At 34.1% G+C, this 26,551-nt stretch overlaps 6 protein-coding genes and 1 non-coding gene across 12 annotated transcripts; 2 read left to right on the top strand and 5 right to left on the bottom strand.

Annotated features, from left to right (window-relative positions):
• Positions 1–172: 172 nt before the first annotated feature.
• LOC103335072 (serine carboxypeptidase-like 13) lies at positions 173–4,824 on the bottom strand. Of its 4 annotated transcripts, none has more exons than XM_089054258.1 (15): positions 4,432–4,820; positions 3,489–3,674; positions 3,232–3,380; positions 2,718–2,794; positions 2,497–2,643; positions 2,218–2,320; positions 2,020–2,057; positions 1,818–1,919; positions 1,646–1,732; positions 1,387–1,548; positions 1,175–1,246; positions 965–1,089; positions 699–804; positions 499–553; positions 173–407 (listed from the first exon to the last, which is right to left on the bottom strand). In XM_089054258.1, exons 2-14 carry the CDS (start codon positions 3,635–3,637, stop codon positions 530–532), a joined length of 1,341 nt encoding a protein of 446 aa, XP_088910384.1. In that variant the 5' UTR covers positions 3,638–3,674; positions 4,432–4,820; the 3' UTR covers positions 173–407; positions 499–529. The 4 variants fall into 4 exon arrangements, with proteins under 4 accessions (XP_088910384.1, XP_088910382.1, XP_088910383.1 ...); XM_089054256.1 differs by having other exon boundaries at positions 691–804; positions 4,432–4,811; XM_089054257.1 differs by having other exon boundaries at positions 691–804; positions 2,497–2,622; positions 4,432–4,810.
• Positions 4,825–6,150: 1,326 nt separating this feature from the next.
• LOC103335065 (serine carboxypeptidase-like 17) lies at positions 6,151–10,267 on the bottom strand. 2 transcript variants are annotated; one of them, XM_089054254.1, is made up of 12 exons: positions 10,009–10,267; positions 9,786–9,931; positions 8,766–8,842; positions 8,526–8,648; positions 8,316–8,418; positions 8,144–8,179; positions 7,945–8,048; positions 7,621–7,695; positions 7,153–7,403; positions 6,812–6,925; positions 6,614–6,668; positions 6,151–6,329 (listed from the first exon to the last, which is right to left on the bottom strand). In XM_089054254.1, the coding sequence occupies exons 1-12, from the start codon at positions 10,170–10,172 to the stop codon at positions 6,246–6,248; spliced, it is 1,332 nt and encodes a 443-aa protein (XP_088910380.1). In that variant the 5' UTR covers positions 10,173–10,267; the 3' UTR covers positions 6,151–6,245. The 2 variants fall into 2 exon arrangements, with proteins under 2 accessions (XP_088910380.1, XP_088910379.1); XM_089054253.1 differs by having other exon boundaries at positions 7,621–7,707; positions 10,009–10,265.
• Positions 7,460–7,561, top strand: LOC148916190 (U6 spliceosomal RNA). The gene has a single exon (XR_016128392.1). It is a non-coding gene; the product is annotated as a U6 spliceosomal RNA (small nuclear RNA).
• A 3,160-nt stretch (positions 10,268–13,427) lies between the features above and the next one.
• Positions 13,428–18,848, bottom strand: LOC103335061 (serine carboxypeptidase-like 17). 2 transcript variants are annotated; one of them, XM_089054283.1, is made up of 14 exons: positions 18,562–18,848; positions 18,264–18,409; positions 17,667–17,743; positions 16,503–16,625; positions 16,175–16,277; positions 16,053–16,090; positions 15,864–15,965; positions 15,546–15,632; positions 15,357–15,461; positions 14,925–14,996; positions 14,705–14,823; positions 14,054–14,167; positions 13,866–13,920; positions 13,428–13,759 (listed from the first exon to the last, which is right to left on the bottom strand). In XM_089054283.1, the coding sequence occupies exons 1-14, from the start codon at positions 18,723–18,725 to the stop codon at positions 13,679–13,681; spliced, it is 1,386 nt and encodes a 461-aa protein (XP_088910409.1). In that variant the 5' UTR covers positions 18,726–18,848; the 3' UTR covers positions 13,428–13,678. The 2 variants fall into 2 exon arrangements, with proteins under 2 accessions (XP_088910409.1, XP_008236275.2); XM_008238053.3 differs by lacking the exon at positions 17,667–17,743 and adding an exon at positions 16,741–16,817 and having other exon boundaries at positions 18,562–18,846.
• A 2,791-nt stretch (positions 18,849–21,639) lies between these two features.
• LOC107880097 (uncharacterized) lies at positions 21,640–22,585 on the bottom strand. The gene has a single exon (XM_016794946.2). The coding sequence runs from the start codon at positions 22,475–22,477 to the stop codon at positions 21,938–21,940; it is 540 nt and encodes a 179-aa protein (XP_016650432.2). The 5' UTR covers positions 22,478–22,585; the 3' UTR covers positions 21,640–21,937.
• A 629-nt stretch (positions 22,586–23,214) lies between these two features.
• LOC103335062 (F-box/FBD/LRR-repeat protein At1g13570-like) lies at positions 23,215–25,661 on the top strand. The gene is made up of 4 exons (XM_089055071.1): positions 23,215–23,262; positions 24,096–24,941; positions 25,060–25,215; positions 25,355–25,661. Exons 1-4 carry the CDS (start codon positions 23,215–23,217, stop codon positions 25,631–25,633), a joined length of 1,329 nt encoding a protein of 442 aa, XP_088911197.1. The 3' UTR covers positions 25,634–25,661.
• Positions 25,662–25,822: 161 nt separating this feature from the next.
• Positions 25,823–26,551, bottom strand: LOC103335064 (uncharacterized). Its single transcript, XM_008238057.2, has one exon. The coding sequence runs from the start codon at positions 26,455–26,457 to the stop codon at positions 25,921–25,923; it is 537 nt and encodes a 178-aa protein (XP_008236279.1). The 5' UTR covers positions 26,458–26,551; the 3' UTR covers positions 25,823–25,920.

Genomic DNA, 26,551 nt, shown 5'->3' with positions numbered 1-26,551 from the left:
CGGAAATTAAACCATTTTTTTGGATCCAACTAATGGTCAGCCACCAAATAGTCAACTTAGTCTTCTCTGCACCTCTCTTTGATTGTTGTTTAAAGGGTATAAGACTCACAAAGGATCATCATCCAGATGATGATTTTTTGCATGGTTTTTGGTTTATTTACTACCTAACACATTAACAATATATAGATATATTAAATAAAACTGATATTTGATCTATGATTTCATGTCATTCATGGAAGAATTGACTCAAACAGACACAGACGAAAGGGTAGTATGCGAACCATTGACTTATTCATTTTGGGATACAGCAATAGAAATTCTGACTACAGAGGGTAGTATGCGAACCACCGACTAATCATAGCATGACATTCTTCAGGCTTGTACTCTGGAGCTGTGTGACCCGCTCCCTGAAAAATCAGAAAATTTAGTCTTAACTTTTGCTCTAGCAAATTGCAGTGTTGGAATAATTCAAGTTCATGATGGGTCTTGGCTTCTTGCCTTTATAGTTGTATATGTCAACTGGTACTTTTTATCTGAGTACTGCACTCTGTATCTAAAGGGCAAAAATACAAGAAGGCATAACTATGAGAGTTGTAATCTGATTTTGAGACTAAAATCAACTTAAACAGAAGAAAGATTAAGGACATGAAAAAAATAAAAAGTGAGAAAAAAACTGAGATAGATATCAACCCTGCAACCTGCCCGTCGACGAACCATGGCTTCCAACGACTGTCAACAGTCAAGTTCAGAGATTCTATCCAAGCCATAGTAGCCACATATGGAACTAACATGTCATGATCACCGCTGTTAATCGACAAGCGTTGTGTTCAGAAGAAATGATAATTTGAGAATAATTAGATTGTGATGCAGCAAGATTAGCACTTACATACATAGGTTCAATCATTTATAATAAATAGGTGTCTTTATCCCAAGAAAACTGGAGAGAATTATACGCATATAGTACCTGTAAATCAGAACTCTATAGCCTTGTTTTATGAGATTCTCATGATAGACAAGACTGGAGGAAACATCAGATATATACGAATCTTGTAAGGTATGATTGCATCTCAACCATTCCTTAATGCTTCCCTGATTGTCATTTAAGACAGCAAAATTAAATTACTGAATGTCATGAAAACTTGAAGAATATATTTGGAAGGAACTAATTAATTACCTCCTGAATATGAAGAGCATCTTGGACAGTTTTGTCATTTGCCCAAATATAAGAGAAGAGATAATTGTAACTCTGCATTAAAATAAGGCAGATATATGTTGACTCAAACTTTACATTTAGTACAACAAACACTAATGAGTAACCTACAGATAAGTTACTGCTATGTCCTATGCATTGTGCGTGTGCATGAGTGCGCGCGCAGAGAGACTTACTCGACACCATGGCCTAGGAAGTTGAGGAAAGGAAAGGAGGAGATTTACGGAGTCCTTATCGCTAAAATAGTTTATGTTCCGCTTTGACCCTGCTGATTTTGGCGATGCTACTAAAGTACAAGAAGGTTCCAATATCTGTACACTCTGTATGTCTTCGATACACTGCCGATCCAATTGTGAAGTCAGTGCTTTTATCCTACATTATTTAAAAGTGACAAGTAGTTGCAGAAACAAAAGATTTTGCTTTATGTTCACTCACCTCGTTGTAAAGTTGAAGATCCTCCAAACATAACGTGTTGTTTAGATCCACATTGATATACTCTCCCTTGCAGTTTTTTTTCATTGACTTGGAAAATATAAAAATCACAACCAGATTTAAGAAAGACAGTCTTTTAGCAAGAAATGAAGTGAGTATGCAAGTGCGTAGTCACCTGGTATAGTTCATCTGATATAAGTGCTTTTAGGTAAGCAAATAACACTTGGTAATTATTATCTTTTTTTTCATCTGTCCCTGGATTGCCAAGCACATATCCCTGCAGCCAATATATATGGAACGTTATTGTCTGCCCTACTGTTAAGGCCTACAGGCATATGATGAAGAAATCATTCAAATTATAATGGCAGAAAATGTACTTTGAGATTCATTGGTGGCACATGTTCATCTTGATTACCTACATAAATATAAAAATAAATTAAAATCAATACCTCATGAAACTATGTTTTTGCCCATCTGATATATATTGAGCATGAAGAGGTGATGAATGAAATGTTCAATATTATTTTCATGTGAGACTGAATCAAAGCTCAAATTTAAGAGGGTTGCCAACTTACCATCTGATATTTCCTGAACGAGCATAGGAACAGTTATGCCTGAATAAGAATCTCCAGCAATATAAAGTGGACTATTGTAGAACTTGGGATGATCCATAAGCCACTGCACCCACAATAGTGAAAACAAAGATGTAGCTAAACTAGATGCAATAACATAATGTTCATTTCCAACAACCAATCATGTCAATTTTTTATTAAAAAAAGGCCATTCTTAATCACTTGAAAGATGATCACATGAACTAGACCTTATGCAGAAACCTCGTAGGCGCATCATCTCACCTTTCTAAGAAATTCATATGTTTGTGCAGCTGACAATGTGTCATTGAGATTGCTATATCCTTCCCAAGTTTTTGCATAGGAGAACCCTGTGCCCACCGGTGCGTCTAAAAATATTATGTTGGCAACCTGAAAGTTTGGGATATTGTTCTTCTCAATGTCATAAGAACCTGAACAGTTGCTAAAGATCACATACGTACAAAGACATAAACACAAACATCTACCTTTGTCCATGAATATGGATTCAATTCTAATTTTGGTTTGTTGCCAATGGAATGTGCATAGTCAAAGGATAGCGGACCTACAACAAAGTATGCATTAAATAGTCCCGGGTAGTAAAATTGAAAAGTACGAATAAAATACGTACGTGTTTTATTAGGCAAACTTTTGGCAAGATACGACTAAAAAGTTCGACCACTATATAATATTTTAATATAATTTATTTAAATATTTTAATAATATTATTTTTAGGATTAATTTCAGTTTGGTACCCTAAACTCTCAACCCCGCCCCTTGGCCCCCTACTATGCAATGCATTTCCTTCCAATCTTTTATATTTTTTGTTTTTTTCCAATCTTTTAAGAACCAAAAACAGAGAAAACAGAGCACAACTTTTTTTTTTTTTTTTTTTTGGTTGAAGGTCTTCCCTATCTTTTAAAAAGATTTTCTGATGGTCTGATACCAACGTCATAAAATTTTAAAATAGAATACTATCATCTGAAAAATATAATAAGGTACCTAAATTTTCATATACAATGGCAGAGAAGGCAGAACAACCAGGACCTCCAGTGAGCCAAAGCACAAGAGGATCATACTCTGGACTCCCTTCAGACTCAAAGAAGTAATAAAACAGCTGCACATCATCCATGCCGCCCACTCCCACGTACCTTTATATAATTAAACCCATAAATTATATAATTCATTGTCATCTTTTGTATTAATGCAAAGTAATTAACAGAGTAGAAAAAAATAGTTATAAGAACAAAGATACCAACCCAGTTTCAAGCTTGAAGGGGAGGTCACCGCGAAAGCCGGGTAGGGTTTTGATGATATTGGACGTTGATGCAACATTAATGTTCAAAAGGGTCACCAGAAGAAGTGCTTGTGGCAACATGGTGATGAGGATATACTTGCTGCTAGGCATCTTTCATCACATGCATATCGAGGATGGCTTTATGACTCTACAGTTAGACCAGTACTAGTTAAAATATTAGAAAATTTGGTATAAGTCGAATTCAAATAGATGTTGGGTGCAATTCAAGCAAAAGTTGTTGTTAATTCAAGTCCTTTAACTTTTGCACCACATAAGATTACATGCCTTTTTTTACTTATTTATTAATGTTTAAATTTTATTTTATTTATTTTACAATTATTTTGTTGTTCCAATTATGCCCCTGTTAATTATCGATTTGTAGGACTTAATTATCATATTTGATTTCAATTTAATTGCAAATCTAATTATTGAATTTTGAAATTTTTCCAAGGTATACCGACCTCAAAATTAGTAATTAGAGTTCATGGAAACTTCATACCTTAACAATAGGTAAGCCACCTATGCATACATGTCGTTAAACCCATAAGAGCTTATTTGGGAGTGATTCTGGAGACTCCAATAATCACTTTTATGGAAAATCACTTATCCAAATAATCACTTTAAAGTGATTTTATGAAGAAGTACATGGGAGGTAAAATCATTAAATGTGATTTTCTAGAGAAGCTCATGAGAGATGTTTCTTCCCAAACGAGTCCAAATTACTTATAGTCTAGGTAATTAAACCCAAAAGTCAACTCTTGTGCACATTATACCCAAAAATTGCCTCTAGTCTAGGTAATTGAATAATTAAAACCAATAATTTAAAACTACAAAACATATAATTAAAAGTATAAAAGGAAGATGGCACAGAGTTCAGATATATTATTAATCAAATAATTAAGTACCCTGTTTCAAGCTTGAAGGGGAGGTCACCAGAAAAGCCTGGCAAGTTCTTGACGATTGTCTGCGACGCACTATAGTTGGTAAGCAGCATCAGCAGCATAAAAAATGCCAGACACACCCAGATTGTGAAATAGATGCTTCTTCTGCAACTAATCATTCTCGTTTTTTTTTTTTTCGTTTTTTCTTTTTTCTAGTGGAAGATAAGGATAAGTCTGCCTTTGACACCCTCATATTCTCGTATACTGAGGTAGGAACAGTCCAAGAAAAAAACATTAGAAAAAAAACAAAAAGAGAAAAGAAAAGGATCCAGAACCAGAAGTGCTATTTTCAAATGCATATTTCCACAGAACTGCGCTCGTGCAGCTGCCAGCAGTCCAAAAGAATATAACTCGTATAGAATTCACTTAGGTGTTTAATATGATATAATGATTTTAAGTGCGTGAGAGTGTCTATGGAGGAGAGATTTACCCAACACATTTGTTTGGTGAAGGGAAAATCTATGAAGTTATCGTCAATAGATTCCCAGTGGGTGGTGGTTTGTAATGTGGTAAATAATTTATAATAGTCCTCTGATGGGCAGACTGGTGCCAGTATATATTCTATATCAAGTGTCTCAGTGCACTGCATATATAAATTCAAAATAAGCGACTTGTAAAATCAAAGACATGTAAAGCATGCTAATAAATTAATTAACCACAATGAATAATCTTCTCACCTCCTTGTAAATTTGCATACTGTAGAAGCATATAGCCGCTCGGCTATACTATTTATTATAAATAAATAAATAAATAAATAAATTATCCTAGTAACGCCACGCGGGTATTGTATTTTTTAAATAAAAAAATCAAACAAATGCCAGAGTATAGCTGGGCGGCCATACTATTTTAAAAAAATTAAAAAAAAATCACGTGAGAGAACAAGTATAGCCGGGCGGCTATACCTTTTTAAAGAAAAATAAATTCAATTTACTGCCAGCTGTTCCAAGGATTAGATGGAAATTACCAATTTCATATACGAGGACATAAAAAGAAGAACATCGTCATCAAAAGCAGCAGAGGATCATTTTCTGGACTCGTTTCTGAGTGAATGAAGTAGTAGAACAGTTGCAGCTCATCCAAATTGCCCACCCCAACGTACCTTGGAATTGAACAACCCAACACAACGCATTATGATGTGACGCTGAAATTGACGTAGTTGTTATATGTTTGTGTTGTGGAGGTGTCACCAATAATTTGTTGTAGTTTGTGATTTTGTCAACTTCGAAAAAGGAAAAAGGGGGAAAAAGAACAAAAGAGAAACTTGTGGGCACTGAAATGACATCATTCAACCGAAATGACGAACAAAAGTACAAACAAAAACAAAAAAGGCTGTATATGCATTTGGATTTATCTTTTTTATTATGTAATATTGGGTTTTGTTTTTAGCTATGGAGAAATTAGTTCAACTCCTTATAAGCTCTTGCATGACATTTTTATCTTCACATTCTATCATGCTCTAGCACGTGTGGCGAATTTTCAACTTTAAAATGTAGACAAAATATATTGGGTGACATACGAAGACGTGTGACCTTTAGATTTTGACATATAGGTAAACATGCTCTGATACCATGAAGGAAGTTAATAATCCACTCCAAAATCAATCGACGATAGGAAAAGTAGCCCAACTCCATTATAAACTCAAAAATACTTCAAGTACATTAATACTAGGGAAGAAATTGAATATTACCCACAAAAATAAATTAACCACTTATTAAATCAAATCAAGAAAGTACTCATAATTCAACATCCTATCCATTAATCTTGACATACTAATTACATTAAAGAGGAGAATGCTCTAGCCACCGTTTGATCATATCAAAGCATTCTCTTGGATTAAACTCCGGAGCTGTATGACCTCCTCCCTGCATAATTGCAAATGGAGTAATTTGTTAGATAAGTATTTATTAGTTTTGATTATAATTAAATGATCTCAAATAACACTAGTACATTAGCAATGTTCTTGAATTGCACTATTATTGTAGCAAATCGCAATATTAAAAATATCGACAGAATATTGATACTTTATTTATGATATATACATATATATATATATATCGACGGGATTGATAATACTTCTACAATAATAGTGTTATTTGAAAGCAATTTCCCTTGATTATGCTAATGTAAGATAAAGAACATTTCTTGCCTTTATAGTCGCATATGTCAAATGATACTCTCCATTCGAATACCTAACAGTATATCTGTAAAATTAAAAAATGATTAAAGATAACAAAAGTAGAAGTTAGTTTGGATAGTGAACTTGTAACCGGAGAAAAAATAATGATAATAAAAAGTAAATCTGAAATAAAAATCATGAAAACAATAAAAACTATATAATACAAACCCTGCAACTTGATTGTTAGAGAACCATGGTTTCCAATCATCATCAATTGGCAAGCTCAGGGATTCTATCCATGCTTCTGTACTTACATAGGGAACGCTCAAGTCATGATCCCCACTGCAGAAGATGTCATAAAACTTGTAATTATTTGGTAATAAAAGGTAGATAATTCATGAATTCATTGTATTGAAAGGATTTTGACAAAATATGTAACGTGTTTTCAAATTGCTTGAATTTACACCTATGGAGATGAAATTTACATAAAAAACTACAAAAATCAAAATGGTAAAATCGGCAAACTACAACGTAAACTAAAATGACTTTTTTCTATATTATAGTCTTACCTGTAGACAAAAGCCCGAAGGGATTTTTGGCTAAGATTTCGATGATATTCAACAGCACGTTGAACATCTTTTATTATTATTGAATTTGAGAGAAGCGACATTACCCGACACAAACTTTCAGGAAAGGGAAAGCTTAATAAATTATCATCAACAGAGTCCCAGTCCCACCCAAATGTGGTTTGTTCCTTGTGATTGATACGAGGAACGCATGCAGGTGCCAATATATGACTATCGTCAAGTCTGCTAGTGCACTGCAAATACATTAAACAAACCATTTTAAAATCGAAGATAAAACCATGCATCTTGTGTTCCTTCAGGAACATCTGATAAAATTGGAACGCTACACAGAAGATTAACATGACCATGCAAAAGGATGACGTGCATAAAACGAGAAATGGTTCAAAAAAAAAAAAAAACCAAGCATCTTGAACTACATTTGAATCATGACTACATCAGCCTAACTCATACCTCCTTGAAAGATTGAAGATTGTTGAGGCAGAGTTGATTGTTCGGATCCACGTCTACGTATTCCCCCTTGCAATTCTTTTTGGTGGACTTCAAAAAAAATAAAGCAATAGCGATATTTAAATTTTAAATCTACTATCTTATTCAAGTATGAAAAAGTTGATATATATAGTTGGCCATAATGCCCACAAACCTTAAAATGTACGACTTGCATAATTAGTATCAATCAAGACCTTCCTTTGTTCTTCATAATCATAAGTTGTATTAAAAATTTAGATGATTTCCTCAGAAGTTACTATGAAACAAAACCAAGAGCGACATATATACCTCGTACATTCTATTTGATATAAGCGCCATGCGATGAGCAAATTCAATTCTCGAATTCAAATCCTCTTTTTCATTTGTAACTGGATCGCCGATTACGTATCCTTGAATCCATTGAAAAGAAAACTAAATTCTGGGACAATGTCATGAAATTTGACAGTATAATAAGGTATATCTAATTGAGATGTCAATTTAAGTACTTTGAGATTCAAAGGTGGCTCTGTTCCGGCTTCAATACCTACAACCAAAAACAAGATTAGATATACAAAAACATCCCTACCCAATACTCCAAACAATATATTGCCAGAGTATGAATCACCAGCAACGCATATGTAAATTACCATTAACTATCCAGCAACGCTAATGTAAATTACCATTAACTATCTCTTGAACAATGATAGGAACAATCTTGCCCGAGTACGAATCACCGGAAATGTAGAGTGGATTTGCAAGAAACTTGCGATGAGTCGAAAGCCACTGGACATGATTTTAAGAAACAAGAAAGGTTCATGTATTGATGAAAATTGGCAACCAATATAAGTACCCAAATTATTGAACAAATTCTTCGTGCAAACTTGGCTCACCTTTTGAAGAAAATCAGAAGCTCGTTTTGCATGAATGGTGTCACTAGTGTTGTACCCATCTGTTGTTGTGGAGTATGAGAAACCAGTACCGGCAGGAGCGTCTAGAAATATTATGTTTGCTAACTAAAAAGTAAAATGCGCACTTTCAATATATCTTCAGAAGCATAACCATATGCATCAATTGGTCACATGACCATTCATATATAGGAAAGTAAAAGCAAGAGACGCAAAATTCCAGACCTTTGTCCATGAGTATGGATTCAGAACAAGTACTACTGGATCCTTTGTTATACTTGTAAAACTGAAAGCTATTGGACCTGTAATGAATGAACAACTGACTTATCATGTCAAGTCAAGCTATGAATGGCAATGGAGCGAATCGGGGATGGTGTACCATTCCCATCCGATCCCTGTTAAGATGGACAGTCAAGCAATCATGTCATTTATGGATACTGCTCAAAATAATTCATAATAAGGGCGGAACCAAGAATTTTTAGACATGGATAACTTTTAGTTTGACCTTTAATTTTATATTGAAAAAGGGAAGCTTCATTTACGAAAAATCTTGTTTGCGAAAATAAATAAATAATGGGGGTAAAACTGAAAATTTCTGAAAATAGAAAATAGAATTCCACTTTATTAAATTAAGGCTTATTTATATACACCTGAAAATGTATTTGAGTCTCACTTTGCTCCCTAAAACTCATTTTGTCTCACTTTATCCCATTTTTCACACATACTTATCTCACTTTACCCCATTTTAAAAAAAATATTAGTTTTAAATTTAAATTTTAAAATTTTAAAATTTAAATCAGATTAAATATTTAAAACAATATATTAAAAATAATTTGAAACTTGAGATCCATAAAAAAAAATTGTAAAGAAAATTAATTTTTAAGAAAAAAGAAGCTTAAAACAAAAACAAAAAATGCATCCCTACCTCTGTCCCCTCCCCTTCCTTCCCCCTCCATCTCCTCCTATGCTCCCGTCCTCCTCTTCTCTCTCTCTATGTGTTACCAGCGAACCAAACATTAGAAATATATTAATGTTTTTAATATTTAATTTGATTTAAAAATAATTTTTTAAATTTTTAATTAATATTTTGTGAAAATTGGGCTAAAGTGAGAAAACTGTGTGAAAAATATGGTAAAGTGAGACAAAATGAGTTTTAGGGGGCAAAGTGAGACTCGAATTCACTTTTAGGGGATATATCATAAAATAAGCCTTAAATTAATATATAGAATAGAAGGAGATACAAACCAATTTCATAAACGAGGCCAGAAAAAGCAGAGCATCGAGGGCCTCCGGTGATCCAAAGCAGCAGAGGATCATTTTCTGGGCTCCTTTCTGACTCAGTGAAGTAGTAGAACAGTTGCAGCTCATCCTTATTGCCTACCCCCACGTACCTTGAGAGATTTTGGACACAAATTATTTCATACTCATCAACACAAACTAGTAAGTCTTAACCAAAAATAAGACTTACCCAGTTTCAAGCTTGAACGGGAGGTCACCAGAAAATCCTGGCAAGTTCTTGATGATTGTCTGCGTTGAACAAAAGTTGGGAAGCAGCAGTAGCAGCAAAAGTGCTTTTCTCCACAGCCACCATAATCTAATGCAGATCGTGAAGCCTCTGTTGGATCTGGTCATTGTCTTTCTATTTTCCTTTCTTCTATCTACTCTAAAAGCGCATGTGCCGTTTAATTTCCATGTCTGCCAATCTTTTGCACAACTCCAAAACCAGATTCGCCACTTCAAAATATATATATTTTCTTTGATGTACCACTTCAAAATATATAAATGTGAGGAAAACGACATTCTTGATAAAAAGACAGAATTTAGGGACCCGCCTTTGTATTCAATTATAAACTGGTTCCCATGTCCCTCCGCCACTGCCCAAATGTTGAGAGCCTTACGACACTTGTATCATTTCCCCAAACAATGCAGTACTGAATTCTCTCTTTCTAACCACAATGAATCTTCTTACCTCCTTGTAAATTTGCATACTGTAGAGGCATGGAGGGTTGTTTGGATCTACATCAACATAGTCACCCTTGCAGTTCCTTTTTGTTGACTGTGAAAGCATAAAGCAATCATTGAATTTTCAAAGCTGCAATTTAGCTAATAAACTTACATAATTATTAAATTAACTAGCTAATGTTGGTCAATTTGCATAGAACATGAGGCAATTACATTTGATTCCCAGTTCTTCACACTTGGAAATTAATTAAGAAAAAGTTTAGCACCCAAAACAAAACCAATGGGTTAAAACAATTCTGAAATCTGAAATGTATTGGACCTAGAATAATTAAAACAAGTTATCAGAGAACCATTTTTCATATTAGACCAATCAACTAACCAACCAACCTGCAGTTCATCTCTGCTTAATTACTACTTTCGTAATGTTTTGTTATTTCCTAATTTATCTTTTGAAAATGTTGTAATGGTTAGGGCGCATACTTGATAATTAAAATTATGCATATTGCTATAATTCAATGTTTAATTAGTTGATAACAAGTAAGCGACTACCGATTTGGGTTATTTTCACAGAAGATAGATAGTTCCGATCATCAAACCACATTGCAGGATGAGATTATTGAATGTACGTACTAAGGGGAACAGTAGCAGCTCATCCAAATTGCCCACCCCTACGTACCTTGGAATTGAACAACCCAACACAATGCATTATCATCAACAAAAATCTATTCAGCTCATAAATATATATATTATGATAGTTACCCAGTTTCAAGCTTGAAGGGAACGTCACCGGAGAGGCCTGGAATGTTCTTGACGATTGTCTGCGATGCGCATTATTTGGTAAGTTGCAGGTGCACTAGAAAAATTGCTTGCCAGAGCCACAATAATGTGAAAATGAAATTGATGTAGTTGTTAGAAGTACTGATGATCATTTTCTCTTTTTCTTTTCCCCTTTGAGACTTATTTTATATATGTTTGTGTTGTGGTTTTTGATTTTGATATTTGAATTTTAAAAATAGTTCAAATAAATAATTAATTAACTATTCAATTTCCAAGAGTAAGTCTTATAAAGTGCTCCAATGAACTCTAGTGTTCCAATGTGGGACTAATTTCAACTCAAACATGTTTGCAATAATATGTGTAAATTTTGTGTATTAATATGTGAAATTTGTGTGTATTATTGAATATTTTTTTTTGTAAAAAATACGTGTATTAAATATGAAAAATACGTACGTATGTGTACAATACGAGTATTGTATGTTTGTTTTTTCAAAAATATGTATTTTACCGAGTTTTTAAGACATGCACAAAAAACAGATGTATTATTGAAAAATACGTATGTATTATTGAAAAATACATATGTACGTGTATAATACAAGTACTAAATGTGAAAATGCTAAATTCTGTATAGAGATAATAACTATGAGAAAGTAAAAAATCAAAAGGGAACAATAGAGACTTGGGTAATGGACTAATAGTAATTAAAAAAACACGCCCAGCGCCTAAGGGAATACGTGTGAAAATGGTATAGCCGCGTGACTATACATGTCCTAAAAACAAACAGAGTAAATCCGCTCGGCTATACTATTTCTAGAAATTATATAGCCGAGCGGCTATACATGTTCTGAAAACAAACAGTGGTAAATCCGCGCTGCTATACTATTTCTAGGAAAAAAATAGTCCTAAGTACAGCCGTGGGGCTATACTATTTATAGTGCGCCGCTAACACTAGGAGCCCACGTGTCAAAATAAGTATGGTCGCGGGGCTATACTAAAGCCGTGCGGCTTAAATACTTATATTTATAAATAATAAAAAAGACCCTCCTAGTGCCTAGCGCCTAGCGCCAAGTGTGAAAAACAAGTATAACCGCTATGTTATACATTTTTTAAAAAAGGTTGTAAAGCCGCGCGGCTATACTATTTTTTTTATTTTTTAAAAAAATAAATAAATCTTAGATGCATTAGTTTATACTTTATTAATATTAATAGGCTATACAAGGAAAATATGCTTGAGATGTATATATAGAAACTTCATAATTTGATGCCCCAAAGTAAATTGCTTATTTGCTTAGCCGAAAAAAATGTAAGTGAAAAACAGAGTTACAATTAGGGTAAAATGAAAGAATTACAAATATTTATTATTTGACTCAATGAAAAAAAAAAGTGCTGAAAACTCATCACCCTTTTTTAGAAAATTATCATGCATCTAATCATGTATTAATTTTTAAATATAGTTGAAACTAACCAAACTGGACAAATTTCTCGATAAACTGAGTGTAGCCAATTGAATGGATCGTCGGCTTGGTGTTGGTCTCACCGATGAGATCAACAAAAGTAATTTAACTACTACAAAGTACATCTGTAAACGAATCGGATTCGGATCAGATATACCTCAATTCAAATCTGAATTCATTTATAATCGGATTATCGAAATCGGACTATCAATCCATATTTGTTACGCATCGGATTCATATCAGATTATTATCATATTTATTAGGGAGTTTCACTAAAACACCCAAAATGAGGGTTGAAATTATAAAAAAACCCAAGCACTATTTAAACATATAAACACACCCAAAACCCATCATTACACACACTCAAAACTCATTTATAAACACACCCAAAAAGTTGACTTTGGGGTTAATTTTGGGTGTGTTTCTATGTTTAAATAGTGCTTGGGTTTTTTTATAAATACATGTCTAGGATTGGGTTTATTTATAAATTTGTATATTTATTTTGAGATGTACAAAAAATCAAAATTTCATTAGTAACCTTGTTATTTAATTTATTTATCTACTTTTTTAAAATCATAAATATTAGTTTTAAGTGTATTCTTAGTGCATATAAAACTAAAATTATTCATTTACACATATAAAAATTAATCTAAAGCATAGAAAAACTACATTGTACTACTCATATTCGGATCCATTTATAATCAAATTATCTAGATTCGGATTGTAATTGGATTGAGAAGTCCAATCCATCTCCTATTAATTACACCGAATTCAAATCGGATTTAGATCAAAATCTGATCCATTGACATGTCTACTACAAAGTAGATTTATTCACCCTTTGGAGCAAAACAGGCCCCCATATATGTTTACTATTCGACTTAATTAAAAGAGAGTACTCATAATTCAACATCCTTTACATTAATCTTGACATAGTAGTAGAATAGATTAAAGAGAATGTTCTAGCCACCTTTCGATCATATCAAAGCTTTCTCTGGGATTAAACTCGGGACCTGTATGACCTCCTCCCTGCACAATTGCAAATGGAGTTATTTGTTATGCAAGTATCCATTACGGTAGCAATGTTCTCGAATAGCACTATTATTGTAGCAAATTGACCCAATATATATCATGCCTTTATAGTGGCATATGTCAAATGATACTCTCCATTCGAATAGCCAACTCTGTATCTGTAACAATGAATAAAGAGAACAAAAATAGAAGTTAATTGGATAGTGAAACTCTCTAACCGGAAAAAACGAAAATCTGAAGAAAAAAATATATATCATGAAAACAATAAAAACTGAGATAGATAATACAAACCCAGCAACTTGATTGTTAGAGAACCATGGTTTCCAGTCATCAACAATTGGCAAGGTCAAGGATTCTATCCATGCCTCTGTACTTATATGGGGAACTTTCAAGTCATGATCCCCACTGCAGAAGATGCCATAAAACTTGTAGTTATTTGGTGGCAAAAGGTAGATTTGTTGATGCATTTGGTTGTTGTGGGTTTTATTTATGCAACTACAAGATAAATCAATTCTATAATATTCTAATTAACAATAAAAATGAGACTGTTAGTTCTCAAAAGTCAAGAAGGAAAAATAAGAGGATATAGGAAAATAAAATTATATATGTATATGCAATGATACAAAGAATCAAAATTAAAAACTAGAGTGGATGTGCTCCCACTCTGCATCCGAGTTCGAATCCCCATCCTAGTTTAGATTAGTTTAAAATATATTATCGCTTGTATAAAAAAAACTAAAAACTAAAAACAATTTCAATATAGTTTTCCTTTCATGCATTTTTCTTCACCTCTGCTTTTCCCATCTTTTTCTCATCGTTTTCCATCAAAGTTTCTATCCCTTTCCCAATATAATTCATAATTTCTCATACCATCTTTTTACAAAAGAAAAACTGCTGTGGACCATTAAAAGTTCAAAAGAATGATATAAACAATAATCTTACCTGTAGACAAAAGCCCGGAGGGATTTTTGCATGAGGTTTCGATGATAGTAAACACTACTATGGACATCTTTTATGTAAGGTATTGAGCTATTGCATCTTGCCCATTCAGCTTTTGTTCCCTATTTCTCACAGTAAAATTGTCATTGTTTTTAATCGAATAGTCGCAAGTGTTACATGTTCTGTTTAATTGCAAGCATCATATATATGTATATATGCATACCTCCCGAATGTTGAGAGCTTTACGAACATTCATATCATTTGCCCAAACCTCAGAGTACCGTTGCCTCTCTACCTACAAAACCAAAAAAATTCACATATATCATCTACTAGTAATAAAACACGTCAATTTTAGGTTAGTCCAACTCCTTATAAACTCTTGCTACGTTTTTAAACATTCCAATATGAGACATTTCTTCACATTCTCACATAGTCTAATGGCATCGGAGGTCAGTGATGAAGCTGACCTTGTTGAAGGGGCCAATATATAGCTCAGTTTTTCCAATATTTCTAACCAATTACATAGCTTTATAACATTATTTCAGCATTTTTCAAAGGCCATGGACTAAAGTGAAATTTCATTCAAACTATATAAGGATGCAAAAGGCAATCCACCCTTGTCAATACACATTGAATTTGAGAGAAGCAACATTACCCGACACAGTTGTTCAGGAAAGGGAAAGCTTAAGAAATTGTCATCATCGACACCAGGAGCGCATGCAGGTGCCAATATATGACTCTCCTCAATTCTGCTAATGCACTGTAAATGCAATAAGCACACCGTTTTAAAATCTAAGATAAAACATGCATGTTGGACCGTATTGAACATCTACCTAGCTCATACCTCCTCGAAAGCTTGAAGATTGTTGAGGCAAAGCTCATTGTTTGGATCCACATCTATGTAATCCCCCTTGCAATTCCTTTTGGTCGACTTCAAAAACATAAATTAAGCAATAGTAAAATTCAAAGTTTAAATCTATTATCTTATTGAAGTATGAAAAAGTTGAGCAAAAAGTTCATCTTGCGTAAGTAGTACCAATCAAGAGCTTCCTTTGTTTTTCATATAATTATAAGTTATATTCAGAATTTAATTAGATGATTTTGCTCAGAAGTTACAAGGAAAAGTTGATCTCCGAAACGAAACCAAGTGCGACGTACATACCTCAAACATTCTAGTTGATATAAGCGCCATGCGATGAGCGTATTCAATTTGCGAATTCAATTCCTCTTTTCGATTTGTAACTGGATTGCCAATTACGTATCCCTGGATGCATTGAAAAGAAAAACTAACTTCTGAAAAAAATGTCATGAATGTGAAAGTATAATAAGGTATCTATTTGGAATATCATACTTTGAGATTCAAAAATGGCGAGATTCCAGCTTCAATACCTACAACAACAACAACCCTCCACAATGCTCAGAACAATCCTGACTGAGTATGAATCACCAGCAATGTATTTGTACGTAAATTACCATTAGTTATCTCTTGAACAATGATCGGAACAATCTTGCCTGAGTACGAATCACCAGAAATGTAGAGTGGATTTGCAAGAAACTTGGGATGAGTCAAAAGCCACTGGTCATGATTTCAAGGAGCAAGAACACTTCATATTAGTATTCTCATGTTTTTTCCCCTGGCCATATATATAGTGTGACCAGAAGAATATAAGGAAGCGGGGTGATATGGAAATCAGAAAACCATTAGTAGTGTAAAATTAAGTTTTGTGATGAAAGTTGTCAACGTAAGAGTTCCCAAATTATGAATTTTATTGAACAAATTCTTTGTGCAAACTTGGCTCACCCTTTGAAGAAACTCAGAAGCTCGTTTTGCATGAATGGTGTCACTAGTGTTGTACCCATCTGTTGTTGTGGAGTAAGAGAAACCAGTCCCGGCAGGAGCGTCTAGAAATATTATGTTTGCTAACTAAAAAGAAAAATGTGCACTTTCAATATATCTTCAGAAGCATAACCATATGCATCAACTGGTCACATGACCATTCATATATAGGAAAGTAAAAGAAAAGATGGAAATTCCAGACCTTTGTCCATGAGTATGGATTCAAAACAAGTTCTACTGGATGCTTTGTTATACTTGTAAAACTGAAAGATATTGGACCTGTAATGAATGAACAACTTACTTATCATGTCAAGTCAAGCCATGAATGGCAATGGAGCGAATCGGGGATGGTATGGTTAAGATGGATAGTCAAGCAATCATGTCATTTATGGATACTGCTCAAAATAATTCCTAATAAGGGCGGAACCAAAAATTTTTAACATGCATAACTTTTAGTTTGACATTTAATTTTATATCGAAAAAGTGAAGCTAGCTGAAAACAAAAATAGGCATGCATTTTCAATATTGCCATTATCAGAGGCATAACCATGGGCGGCCCTGGCATATGGTGCAAGTGGCGCCACCGCACAAGGCCTTCTAAATTTTTTTACTTTATATTATGTATTAATATTATAAAAACTCTATATATACTCCAGCGTGCAACAATTTGACACAAAATTGTATTTGGTGGAGTTGGTTTCTAGTGCACATTATATATCACACCCATAAGCTTTCTCCTAAAAGCCAAAAAAAAAAACAGTAATTTCTTCCACTCAAAACAAAACCAAAACAGAAATTCATGTCATTCTTCTTTCTCTTGAACTCTTATCTTTTTATCGAACATACTAATATTTAACTTTATCAAATGATAATATTAAAAAAATTTATGAATATAATTTGTGATTGTTATTATATGCTAATTGATGAATTTTAGTTATAAAAAAAATTTAATTTATGATATTAAGTTATGGCATTTTTTATTTTTATTTTTTGTATTTTCATATTAGACTATGTGAGGACTCTAGTTTACGTTTCGCACAGGACCCTCCAAATCTCAAGACTGACCCTAGGCATAACCATATGCATCAATCGGTCACATAACCAAAACCGGAGTTGGAAATTCCAGACCTTTGTCCGTGAGTATGGATTCAGAACAAGTTCTACTGGATCCTTTGTTATACTTGTAAGACTGAAAGGTATTGGACCTGTAACCATTGAACAACTTACTTATCAGGGCCATCTTTCCATATCACGCCAACCAACATGCATTCGTGGACCAGATCAAATTGATTTGTAACAAGCTCTAAACGGGTCGGATATGGATCAGATCACCTTATATTTGATCTGATCAGATAAGAAAAAATTACGACCTGATCTGATTCAATAACTCGACAGATCATTCACAACTAGATCCATATATGATTTGTTGGATTATCGGATATTGGATCTAATAACCCAATCTGAATTATTTTACATAATAAGTTGAAAAATATTTGTATTATTTACAAGAAGTTCATGATATTGTTACATGTGTATGCATATATTTAGTACATAAAATAAATATATTTATATCAAATCATATCGGATTAGGCCAAATTCAGATTTGTTTCATAGAGGTAGCTCCATTATATTGGTGAACTTCATAGAGGTGGAGCACGATATAATATAAAAATGTGGTAAGCCTAGTATTATACTTAAATTAATAGTGTAGAATGAGATACAAACCATTTTCATAAACGAGGCCAGAAAAACCGGAGCATCGAGGGCCTCCGGTGATCCAAAGCAGCAGAGGATCATTTTCTGGGCTCCTTTCTGACTCAATGAAATAGTAGAACAGCTGCAGCTCATCCTTATTGCCTACCCCAACGTACCTTGAGAGATTTTAGACACAAATTAACAATTAAAATCCATTATCACTATACTCATCCCAATCATTTTTCCTTAATTACCCACTTAATTATTTCATGCTCATCAACACAAACTCAGTACACACATAAATACATTAACCAAAAATGAAACTTACCCAGTTTCAAGCTTGAATGGGAGGTCACCAGAAAATCCTGGCAAGTTCTTGATGATTGTCTGCGTTGAACAAAAGTTGGGAAGCAGCACTAGCAGCAAAAGTGATTTTTTCCAGAGCCACAATAATCTAATGCAGATCGTGAGGCTTCTGTTGGTTTTGGTCATTGTCCTTTCTTGTTTCCTTTCTTCTATAGGAAACTATGCAATCTAAAAGCGCACGTACCGTTTAAAGGATCTGGACCAATGGTCATGTCTCGCATAGCCCAAATGGTTTATTTATGGTAAAATGTACTTGCATGTTATATCCCATTTGGTTCGATGTCTATCATAAGAGCAAAACCTAAAGTCTATTGTCCACAAACGCATGATGATAAAACGACAAAAGTCAGGGACCCCGCAATATGCCTCTGTATTCAATTATCTATAGGATAATTGTCACTTCCCATCAGTCCCAATAACAAGAAAAGGTAAAACTTTCTTGTGTTTTATTTTCCAACAATAATATAATGATTAATAAAAAAAATATTTTATGCGTTATTGTTTTATTAGTTGAGAATAGTAAAATATATTATTCCTGTTACATAAGAGTTTCTCTCTAATAATAGGTGATAGTTGTGAAACTTACAAACTAAATTTGAAACTACTAATCTACAAACTACAAGTCAATAATCTTTTCCACTAAATTAGACGAGGTTGACAATAATAACGTGTTTTACGTACACGTCTATACAAACATGTGATGGACATAGGCCAATTGAATATTACTTAGTCTTTCTCCACTTCTACAGCTATACAGCACAAGTGACAGAAAAGGACATGTGAAACACAAACTTTGCATACACCTAACTGCAAGAAGTTATCACGCAAATAATAATATATTGATTGAGCAGAGGATTAGCTTGTCAACGTTATCCGCGATCCACATCGTTATCATATTTATTATTGATTGCATAGGATACGCAGAGGATAAGCTCATCAACGTTATCCTCGATCCCAAACACTTATAGTGGATCAAGCCACACATAATCACTCTTCCCACTAAGTCATTATAGTAGCCCAAAAAATACAGGTTATTCATTCGGATAATCATCTCATCTTCCAAGTCAAACGGCAATCGGTGAGGTAACGACAAAACGATGATCAAGCCAACTAATTAACACGTGTCATGTGTTATAATTGGATTTATACATTTATTATAATATGAGTGAACATTTAATAATATTATATTATAAAAACGAGAAATATCAGTTTTATCGATCTATATTATAATACAACATAATCTTATTTTAATACCACACAATAATATTTTTCTAGAGTACTGAGCTTGGGTCTGCCACTAGGGACTAATTCAAATATATTAACTTAATTAGGATATGCTAGAAAATACACATATACTTCACACCTCACCACCTATTCATATGTCTGACATGTATTAACCGAATTAATCATCGTTAACCATACAATAATTTATGTATATTTATATATATAAAGTAAAAGACGGAGAATAGTAAAAACATTTAAAATATTAGAAAATATTCTTGGTTAATTCAAACATTAAGAATTGAAATTATTAATTGAATGAGGATAATATAATAAATTCACATTTTTCATATTTAAAAAATTAAAATTAAAAATAAAATCAGATAATAGGTCCTACTTTTATAGAATATAATTACCATATTATTTTTTCTTAATTCTAAAAATAAAATAAAAAAGAAAAAAGAAAATCAATTGTCACGCGTGAGTGTGTGCCAAGAGGCTAGTATATCATAATGACGACAGAGAATATTAATTCACGTTCAAACAATATGTTGTTTTCCTGTTTTGCCCTTCTATCATAGAACTTCACCACCTTCCCCTTCCAGAACCTACCTCTCTTGGTTATAATTGAAGAAAGAAGAAAATGAAAATACCTTCAGTTTTTTGTACTGTTTTGTTTGATATCTCTTTCTTTGGAGTTTTGTTTTTTTGGAGAAGATTCTTTGGAGTTTCTAACATTTTTCTAGGCCATGAATTCTCACAAGGACCCTGGGTCATCGTTCTTGTTTTGTCTTTATACTTTTTTTTTTTTCTTATTGTGAATCAAATTAACCGAGAACTTTGATACCAAACCCGTGACTGATCCCCTGCAATACCAACTTAATTAATGAATAACGATGAACAAACAATTAATTCAGCGATATTTTTCTTTATGTTAAAAGCGATTCAGAAAAGAGAGTACGTCGTTACGAATATATATATATATATATATATATATATAATGCCGGTTAATACCGGATTTCTTGTAACATTCAAATATGGGATATTTCAGCTAGGCCAAAAAAATGGTATTAAATTGTCCCCAATTGATTCTACCGTAAGTTTGAGTAGTTCAGCATTCCTTTATAGTTTGTATTTATGTTTCTGTATGTATGAGAGGTGTACAATATACATTGAATACGGATAGAGGCTTGAGAGCATTTCTGACCATGAATTTTTTGGTGCTAAATTTATTAGTGACACCGAAAGCAAAATAATTGAAGTCTGGGGGGAATATTGTCCCAGTGTAATCTGAAAAGTTTCGTTTCAATGGGCCTATAGACCAAAAAAAAAAAAAAACCAAAGTAACAATCATAGTATTGAAAGATAAAATGAACCCATTAATTTGCAACAGGACATGTAACAAATGGACAGATTTGGCCAACGAAGGTAACATATTTACCTTGTGAGTGACATTATTAGCTGGGAGTAGAAAAATAGTGATATCTCCGTTTCATGGAAGTCTTTCTCCACTAAAAGAGTGCAGGCAATGAAGCACGTTGCAGATGCATATTTTATTTTATGGGGATAGAGCTTAAAACAGTCGCTGATTTGTTAGAACTTTTGTTGCATCTTGGATTTAGTTTCAATTTTGGGTTTTCAATACGATGGTGGTGCATCAAATCCAAAATGTCCAGAGTTATTATGGTTTGGACAAAGAGGGCTGGTTTAATTTGGGCCTTAATTTTTGGGTCCAGCTCAGGTCCAATGGGTCAGCCCAGTAAAACCAAAAGATAATTATTGACTTTCCATCCTGGCAAATCAATCTGATATAATAAAATTGAAAGAAAATGAAGGAGCAAACTTCAATTAAATTTCCAAATATCAATTGCCTATGAAAGAAACAAAATTAAAAATGGGAGTTGATAAAGGAATTGAGAAATGGTTCAATCTCTTTCACACCAACTCTTTCCTATGTATACTTCCTTTTTTTTTTTTTTTTTACATCCAAAGAATCAAAAAATCAAATCCTTTACTAATATTAATTCAGCTTAATTACTATTTTACTTCTTGAACCGAGCATTCAATCTCACTTTACTTTTGAAACTGAAATTTTTTCACTTTACCACTTTCGTCAATTATGCAAACCCACCACTTCTTCTCTTGACAGCATAACTTCTACTTCTTGGGTACAAATCAGCCTTCACAACATTCACTTCATCTTCCTCAAAAGAACAAGCCCTCTCCTCATCAATCCTTCGCATCTTCAACCCTACACTATAACTCCTCATCCCCATCCCATTCATAGTTTGTTGTCTCGCAATGGGTTGAGTTGCTTGTCTCACAACTGGTCTTTTATGCACATCTAAATCACCTGCAGGCTTATTATTGTTCTTCTTCTCTACATCATTCCTCTTTGAATTCTTTGACGACGCCGTTCTGAGAAGCTGCCTCAAGTCCTCATCGTCGCTAGAGCTCGAGGAATTGACACTGAAGCTCTTGGGCAAGCGTGGAACTTGAGAGGCAGTGTAGCCACTCACTCCACCGCCACCATAACCTACCTTGCTAGCACAATCTTCCAAGCTCCTCATGTAAAAGTTCCTGGCCTTGGTCAAGGTCCTAATGGGTGCACAAATAATGTACATCAACTTGCTTTGCTTCTTTGCGTTGCTCCTCATTGTAAAAAATTTGATGTGAACGGTTTTGAATATTGGGTTTGGACAGAGATTTTAGAACAAGAAAGGAGATTTGAAAATGTTGAAACTGTGAGCCGATGAGGGAGAGTTGGTGATGTTTGTGGGTTTATAAAGGTGTGGGAGATCTGGGTTTTGGACTTGTTTCTTGGAAGTAACATCAGAAGCAGTCTAAATCGGACGGCAAGCCGAGAGAGAAGAAAAGAAAAATCATTAATTACGACGTGTGGACTTTGGACTTTATCAAAATTCTTAAATCATATGGGACATGTGAAATGTTCAAACATGTAAATATTAATTTATAAGACAACCAAAAACAACGTGACAAAAAGCATATAATATATTAAGTTAATAATAGGAGGGTGATTACCCTTCCCCTAAGTTGGGGCGTATTTGAGCGGGTCATACAAAGTTTACCAATCTTTTGTTTTATTTACCCCTTTTCTTTTCTTTTCTTTTATACCACAACATTTTCTATTAGGTAAAAACAAAAAACCTCTTTTTTCTATTAGATCAATCGAAAGATATGTGAGTTTATTGTTCGCGCGCACGCATTTGTCATTGGGGTCAATAATTTCTATTTACTCTTGTAGCTGATAATTTTTATGCCTAATTTATGAATATAATTATTATTTTTCTCTAAACAAATAATTTCTTATAATAATTAGAAGTCATAGAATGGGGTCCATACATTACATCTCTAGTAATTAATGTCCGAATGCATGACTAAGTTGACTAAATCTGCGTTCAAATTGGCTTTGATTTGGAAGGTTGGGCCCTTGGGGAAGCAATGCTGATTTGTACGGTAGCATAACAAATATGAGTCCATTTAGTCACCAGTTTGGTTTGATCATGTCCCTCCATTATATAAGCGATTAACTCAATATTATATATTCTACATATATCACAAGGAACTTGAAGTAGTTTAGAAAACTACTTACCTTTGTAAATTGAGAAATTTTGAGAGAGGGGATGACGTCAAATTTTGAGAGAGGGTAAGTGATATAAAATCAAACCAAACTAAACTAATTGTGGTTTAGTTCAGTTCAATTTAAGATTACATTTTTCTATATATAAAAAAGTGCTCAATTGACATATAAATTCTTAGCTTTCAAGTTTAGAGTAGTTATTGACCAAAAAAAGAAGTTTAGAGTAGTCAAATAACTAAATTAATTAACAAAAAAAATTCACATAATATGCGGGAAAGAAGTCATGCCATCGCCATTCTCGTCTACTATTTACGTCTCTCTCTCTCTCTCTCTCTCTCTCTCTCTCTCTCTCTCTCTCTATTCTCTTGCGTATCCAAACCCTAATCGAGTCCACTCGTTTCATAAAAAAACAGTGAAGTGAAATGGTAAGTTTTTTTGTTTTTTTTTTCGACTTTGCCTGTGGATCGTGTTGTTCTCATTTTACTGTTAAAATGAACCGGCAAAACCTTCCCTTCATGTCTTTACTTCACTTCACAAAAATTCATTTGCCTTTCGGAAATTGCTGAACATTGCCTTTTGGATGGTCCATGCACATGCATTGTTGTTCTTATTATATTTGGTAATTCTATGAGAGTAGAAATTTAAACTTTGTTTGCTCTCTCTCTCAAACACAGAAAGGTCACAGTTCTCAGAACCAAACAGAACCACCCAAGTTGCGTTCGAAAGTGGAGATCAAGGCGGATAAAATTAGCAACTTACCAAGTGATGTTATAGAAAAATTTTTGTTACTTTTGCCAATTAGAGATGCAGTGAGAACTAGTGTCTTATCAAGAAAGTGGAGATACAAATCGGCTACGCTTCCACACCTTAAGTTCGATAGTCTGTCTGTATCAACTGTAAAACAGACAACCTTTGCAAACATCGTTGATCAAATACTCTTACTTCACATTGGCCCCATATGCAGTTTCCTGCTTTCTCGTCCCGATGATTTTCTAGCAGACAGTGATATTGAACGATGGATTCTTCATCTATCAAGAAACTCTATCAAAGAGTTCACACTGGAAAATTGGAAAAGAAATCTCTGCGAGATGCCTTCATGTTTCTTCTCCTGTCAAGATATGACTCATTTAGACTTATATAGGTGCTTGCTACAGCCTCCATCAACATTCAAAGGCTTTAGAAGTTTGAAGAGTCTTTGCATGGAGAATGTTACCTTGGCCCAAGATGCGTTTAAGAATTTGATTGTTTGCTGTCCTCTGCTTAAGACACTGCGTTTGCTAAACTGCGATGGTTTACGTCATCTCAAGATGGATGCACCGAAACTAGAATTACTTGAGATTGAGGTTGATGAAGGTGTTTTTGAGATGGTTAATCTTGAGAATACCTTAAATCTTGCTGATGTTTCCATTACTTTGGCCATCAATGATGACTTAAGACAGGTTCCTGACAGCAATTTAGTCCAATTTTGTGTTCACTTTCCTCATATTCGAAGGCTCACATTTGGAAGAAACTTTTTAAAGGTAATTGGTAGTTTGTTTTTGTGGTTTCACACACTTAATTTAAAGACCATTTACACTGCTATGGGAATTTGGAGCTTATACATTGAGTCCGCTGTTTTATGCATCTTTGCGTCTCCAGTATTTGGCTGTTCGTGCCTTGCCAGGAAAGCTGCCTCAACCATGCCTATTTCTGAAGTTTCTTTCTATTACCATCCGCTTTAAAGCTCTAAAGGAGATTTTAGCAGCTCTTTGCCTTCTGAGAAGCTCCCCTGCCCTACAAGAACTTGAAATTTTTGTGAGTTTCATTCTATCAACCCCTGCAATGTTGCTCTGTTGAATTCACACTCTCAAAACAACTGCACTTCATGATATTGTAGATTACAGAGCTGTTTTCCTAGAAAGTTCATGATTCTGATGTTATATATCTTGTTTAGGCTCACCACGAAGATCGGGATGTTGTGGGAGAAGTGAAATCTTGGTTAGATGACAATCAGAATTGCCAATTCACTGAACTTCAGCGTGTGAAAATGATAAGCATGTCTGGTGGCAAACATGAACTAGATTTCATCAGATTTCTGCTTCTAAGTTCCCCTGTGCTTGAGAGGATGACTGTTAAGCCAGCTTCGTACAATGGTTCTTCTGAACTTTTAAAAAAGTTGCTCCGGTTTAGGCGTGCCTCATTGTGTGCTGAGATAATCTACTTGGACCCATGATCGTGCATCAATTTCTGCAGCTAACACATGACATTATTGCAGAAATGTGGGTTTGATTCAATTATTTGTGATGCATGTATGTTTTTCTCAACAATGTCTATAACACTGCCAATTATCTTTGATGAGACAATTTTTGACATTTTTTTAATCTAAATTTCCAAATATCGATTGGTAATGAAGGAACCAAAGTAAACAAATAGAGTGGACTAAGAGAGAATTGGTTCAACTCTTTTCAATACATACATTTTTTCACACCAAAAAAATCAAGAAATCAAGTCGTCCATTTATTATGCAAATCCACCACTTCGTCTGTTGACAGCATAACTTCTACTTCTTGGATAGAAATCAGCCTTCACATTCGCTTCATCCTCCTCAAAAGAACAAGCCATCTCCTCATCAATTCTTCCCATCTTCAACCCAACACTGTAACTCCTCACCCCCATCCCATTCATAGTTTGTTGTCTACCAATGGGTTGAGCTGCTTGTCTAACAATTGGTCTTCTATGCATATCTGAATTACCTTCTGACTTAACATTGCTTTCTTTCTCTGCATTGCTCTTCCTTGACGAAGCCGTCCTGAGAAGCTGCCTCAAGTCCTGATCATCGTCGCTAGAGCTCGAGGAATTGACACTGAAGCTCTTGGGCAAGCGTGGAACTTGTGAGGTAGTGTAGCCACTCACACCACCACCATAACCCACCTTTCCAGCATAATCCTCAAGCCCCCTCATGTAAAAGTTCCTGGCCTTGGTCAGAGTTCTAATGGGTGCACAAATAATGTACATCAACTTGCTTTGCTTCTTTGCTTTGCTAGCGGTCCTCCTCATGGTTTTGATGAAATAGATGTTGTATGTTGTTTATGGGTTGAAATCGAACAAGAAAAGATATGGGAAGCTTTGGAATTGTGAGCTGATGAGGCAG

Source organism: Prunus mume, linkage group LG6, assembly GCF_029339155.1.
Source record: "Prunus mume cultivar Tortuosa linkage group LG6, ASM2933915v1, whole genome shotgun sequence".
NCBI classification, from domain to species: domain Eukaryota; kingdom Viridiplantae; phylum Streptophyta; class Magnoliopsida; order Rosales; family Rosaceae; genus Prunus; species Prunus mume.
Note: the sequence above shows the minus strand (reverse complement) of the source record. Positions and strands in the feature narration are given on the sequence as shown.

Bases quoted from the DNA above. Each gene is read 5' to 3' on its own strand.
- LOC103335062 (XM_089055071.1), top strand. From the start codon at position 23,215: ATGACTAAGTTGACTAAATCTGCGTTCAAATTGGCTTTGATTTGGAAG. The intron at 23,263-24,095 runs GTTGGGCCCTTG...TCTCAAACACAG, and splicing joins AATTGGCTTTGATTTGGAAG to AAAGGTCACAGTTCTCAGAA. The intron at 25,216-25,354 runs GTGAGTTTCATT...TATCTTGTTTAG, and splicing joins TACAAGAACTTGAAATTTTT to GCTCACCACGAAGATCGGGA.
- LOC103335061 (XM_089054283.1), bottom strand. From the start codon at position 18,725: ATGACCAAAACCAACAGAAGCCTCACGATCTGCATTAGATTATTGTGG. The intron at 16,626-17,666 runs GTCTGGAATTTC...TTTTCTTTTTAG, and splicing joins ATCCATACTCACGGACAAAG to TTAGCAAACATAATATTTCT. The intron at 14,824-14,924 runs GTATGCATATAT...TGTGAGAAATAG, and splicing joins AAGCTCTCAACATTCGGGAG to GGAACAAAAGCTGAATGGGC.
- LOC107880097 (XM_016794946.2), bottom strand. From the start codon at position 22,477: ATGAGGAGCAACGCAAAGAAGCAAAGCAAGTTGATGTACATTATTTGT.
- LOC103335064 (XM_008238057.2), bottom strand. From the start codon at position 26,457: ATGAGGAGGACCGCTAGCAAAGCAAAGAAGCAAAGCAAGTTGATGTAC.
- LOC103335072 (XM_089054256.1), bottom strand. From the start codon at position 3,637: ATGCCTAGCAGCAAGTATATCCTCATCACCATGTTGCCACAAGCACTT. The intron at 2,644-2,717 runs GTAGATGTTTGT...GACATTGAGAAG, and splicing joins ATCCATATTCATGGACAAAG to AACAATATCCCAAACTTTCA. The intron at 554-690 runs GTTGATATCTAT...TTTGCCCTTTAG, and splicing joins GTCGACGGGCAGGTTGCAGG to ATACAGAGTGCAGTACTCAG.
- LOC103335065 (XM_089054253.1), bottom strand. From the start codon at position 10,172: ATGACCAGATCCAACAGAGGCTTCACGATCTGCATTAGATTATGGTGG. The intron at 6,669-6,811 runs GTTTGTATTATA...TTAATTTTACAG, and splicing joins TCTAACAATCAAGTTGCAGG to ATATACTGTTAGGTATTCGA. The intron at 6,330-6,613 runs GCAAGAAATGTT...GCAATTATGCAG, and splicing joins TGACATATGCGACTATAAAG to GGAGGAGGTCATACAGCTCC.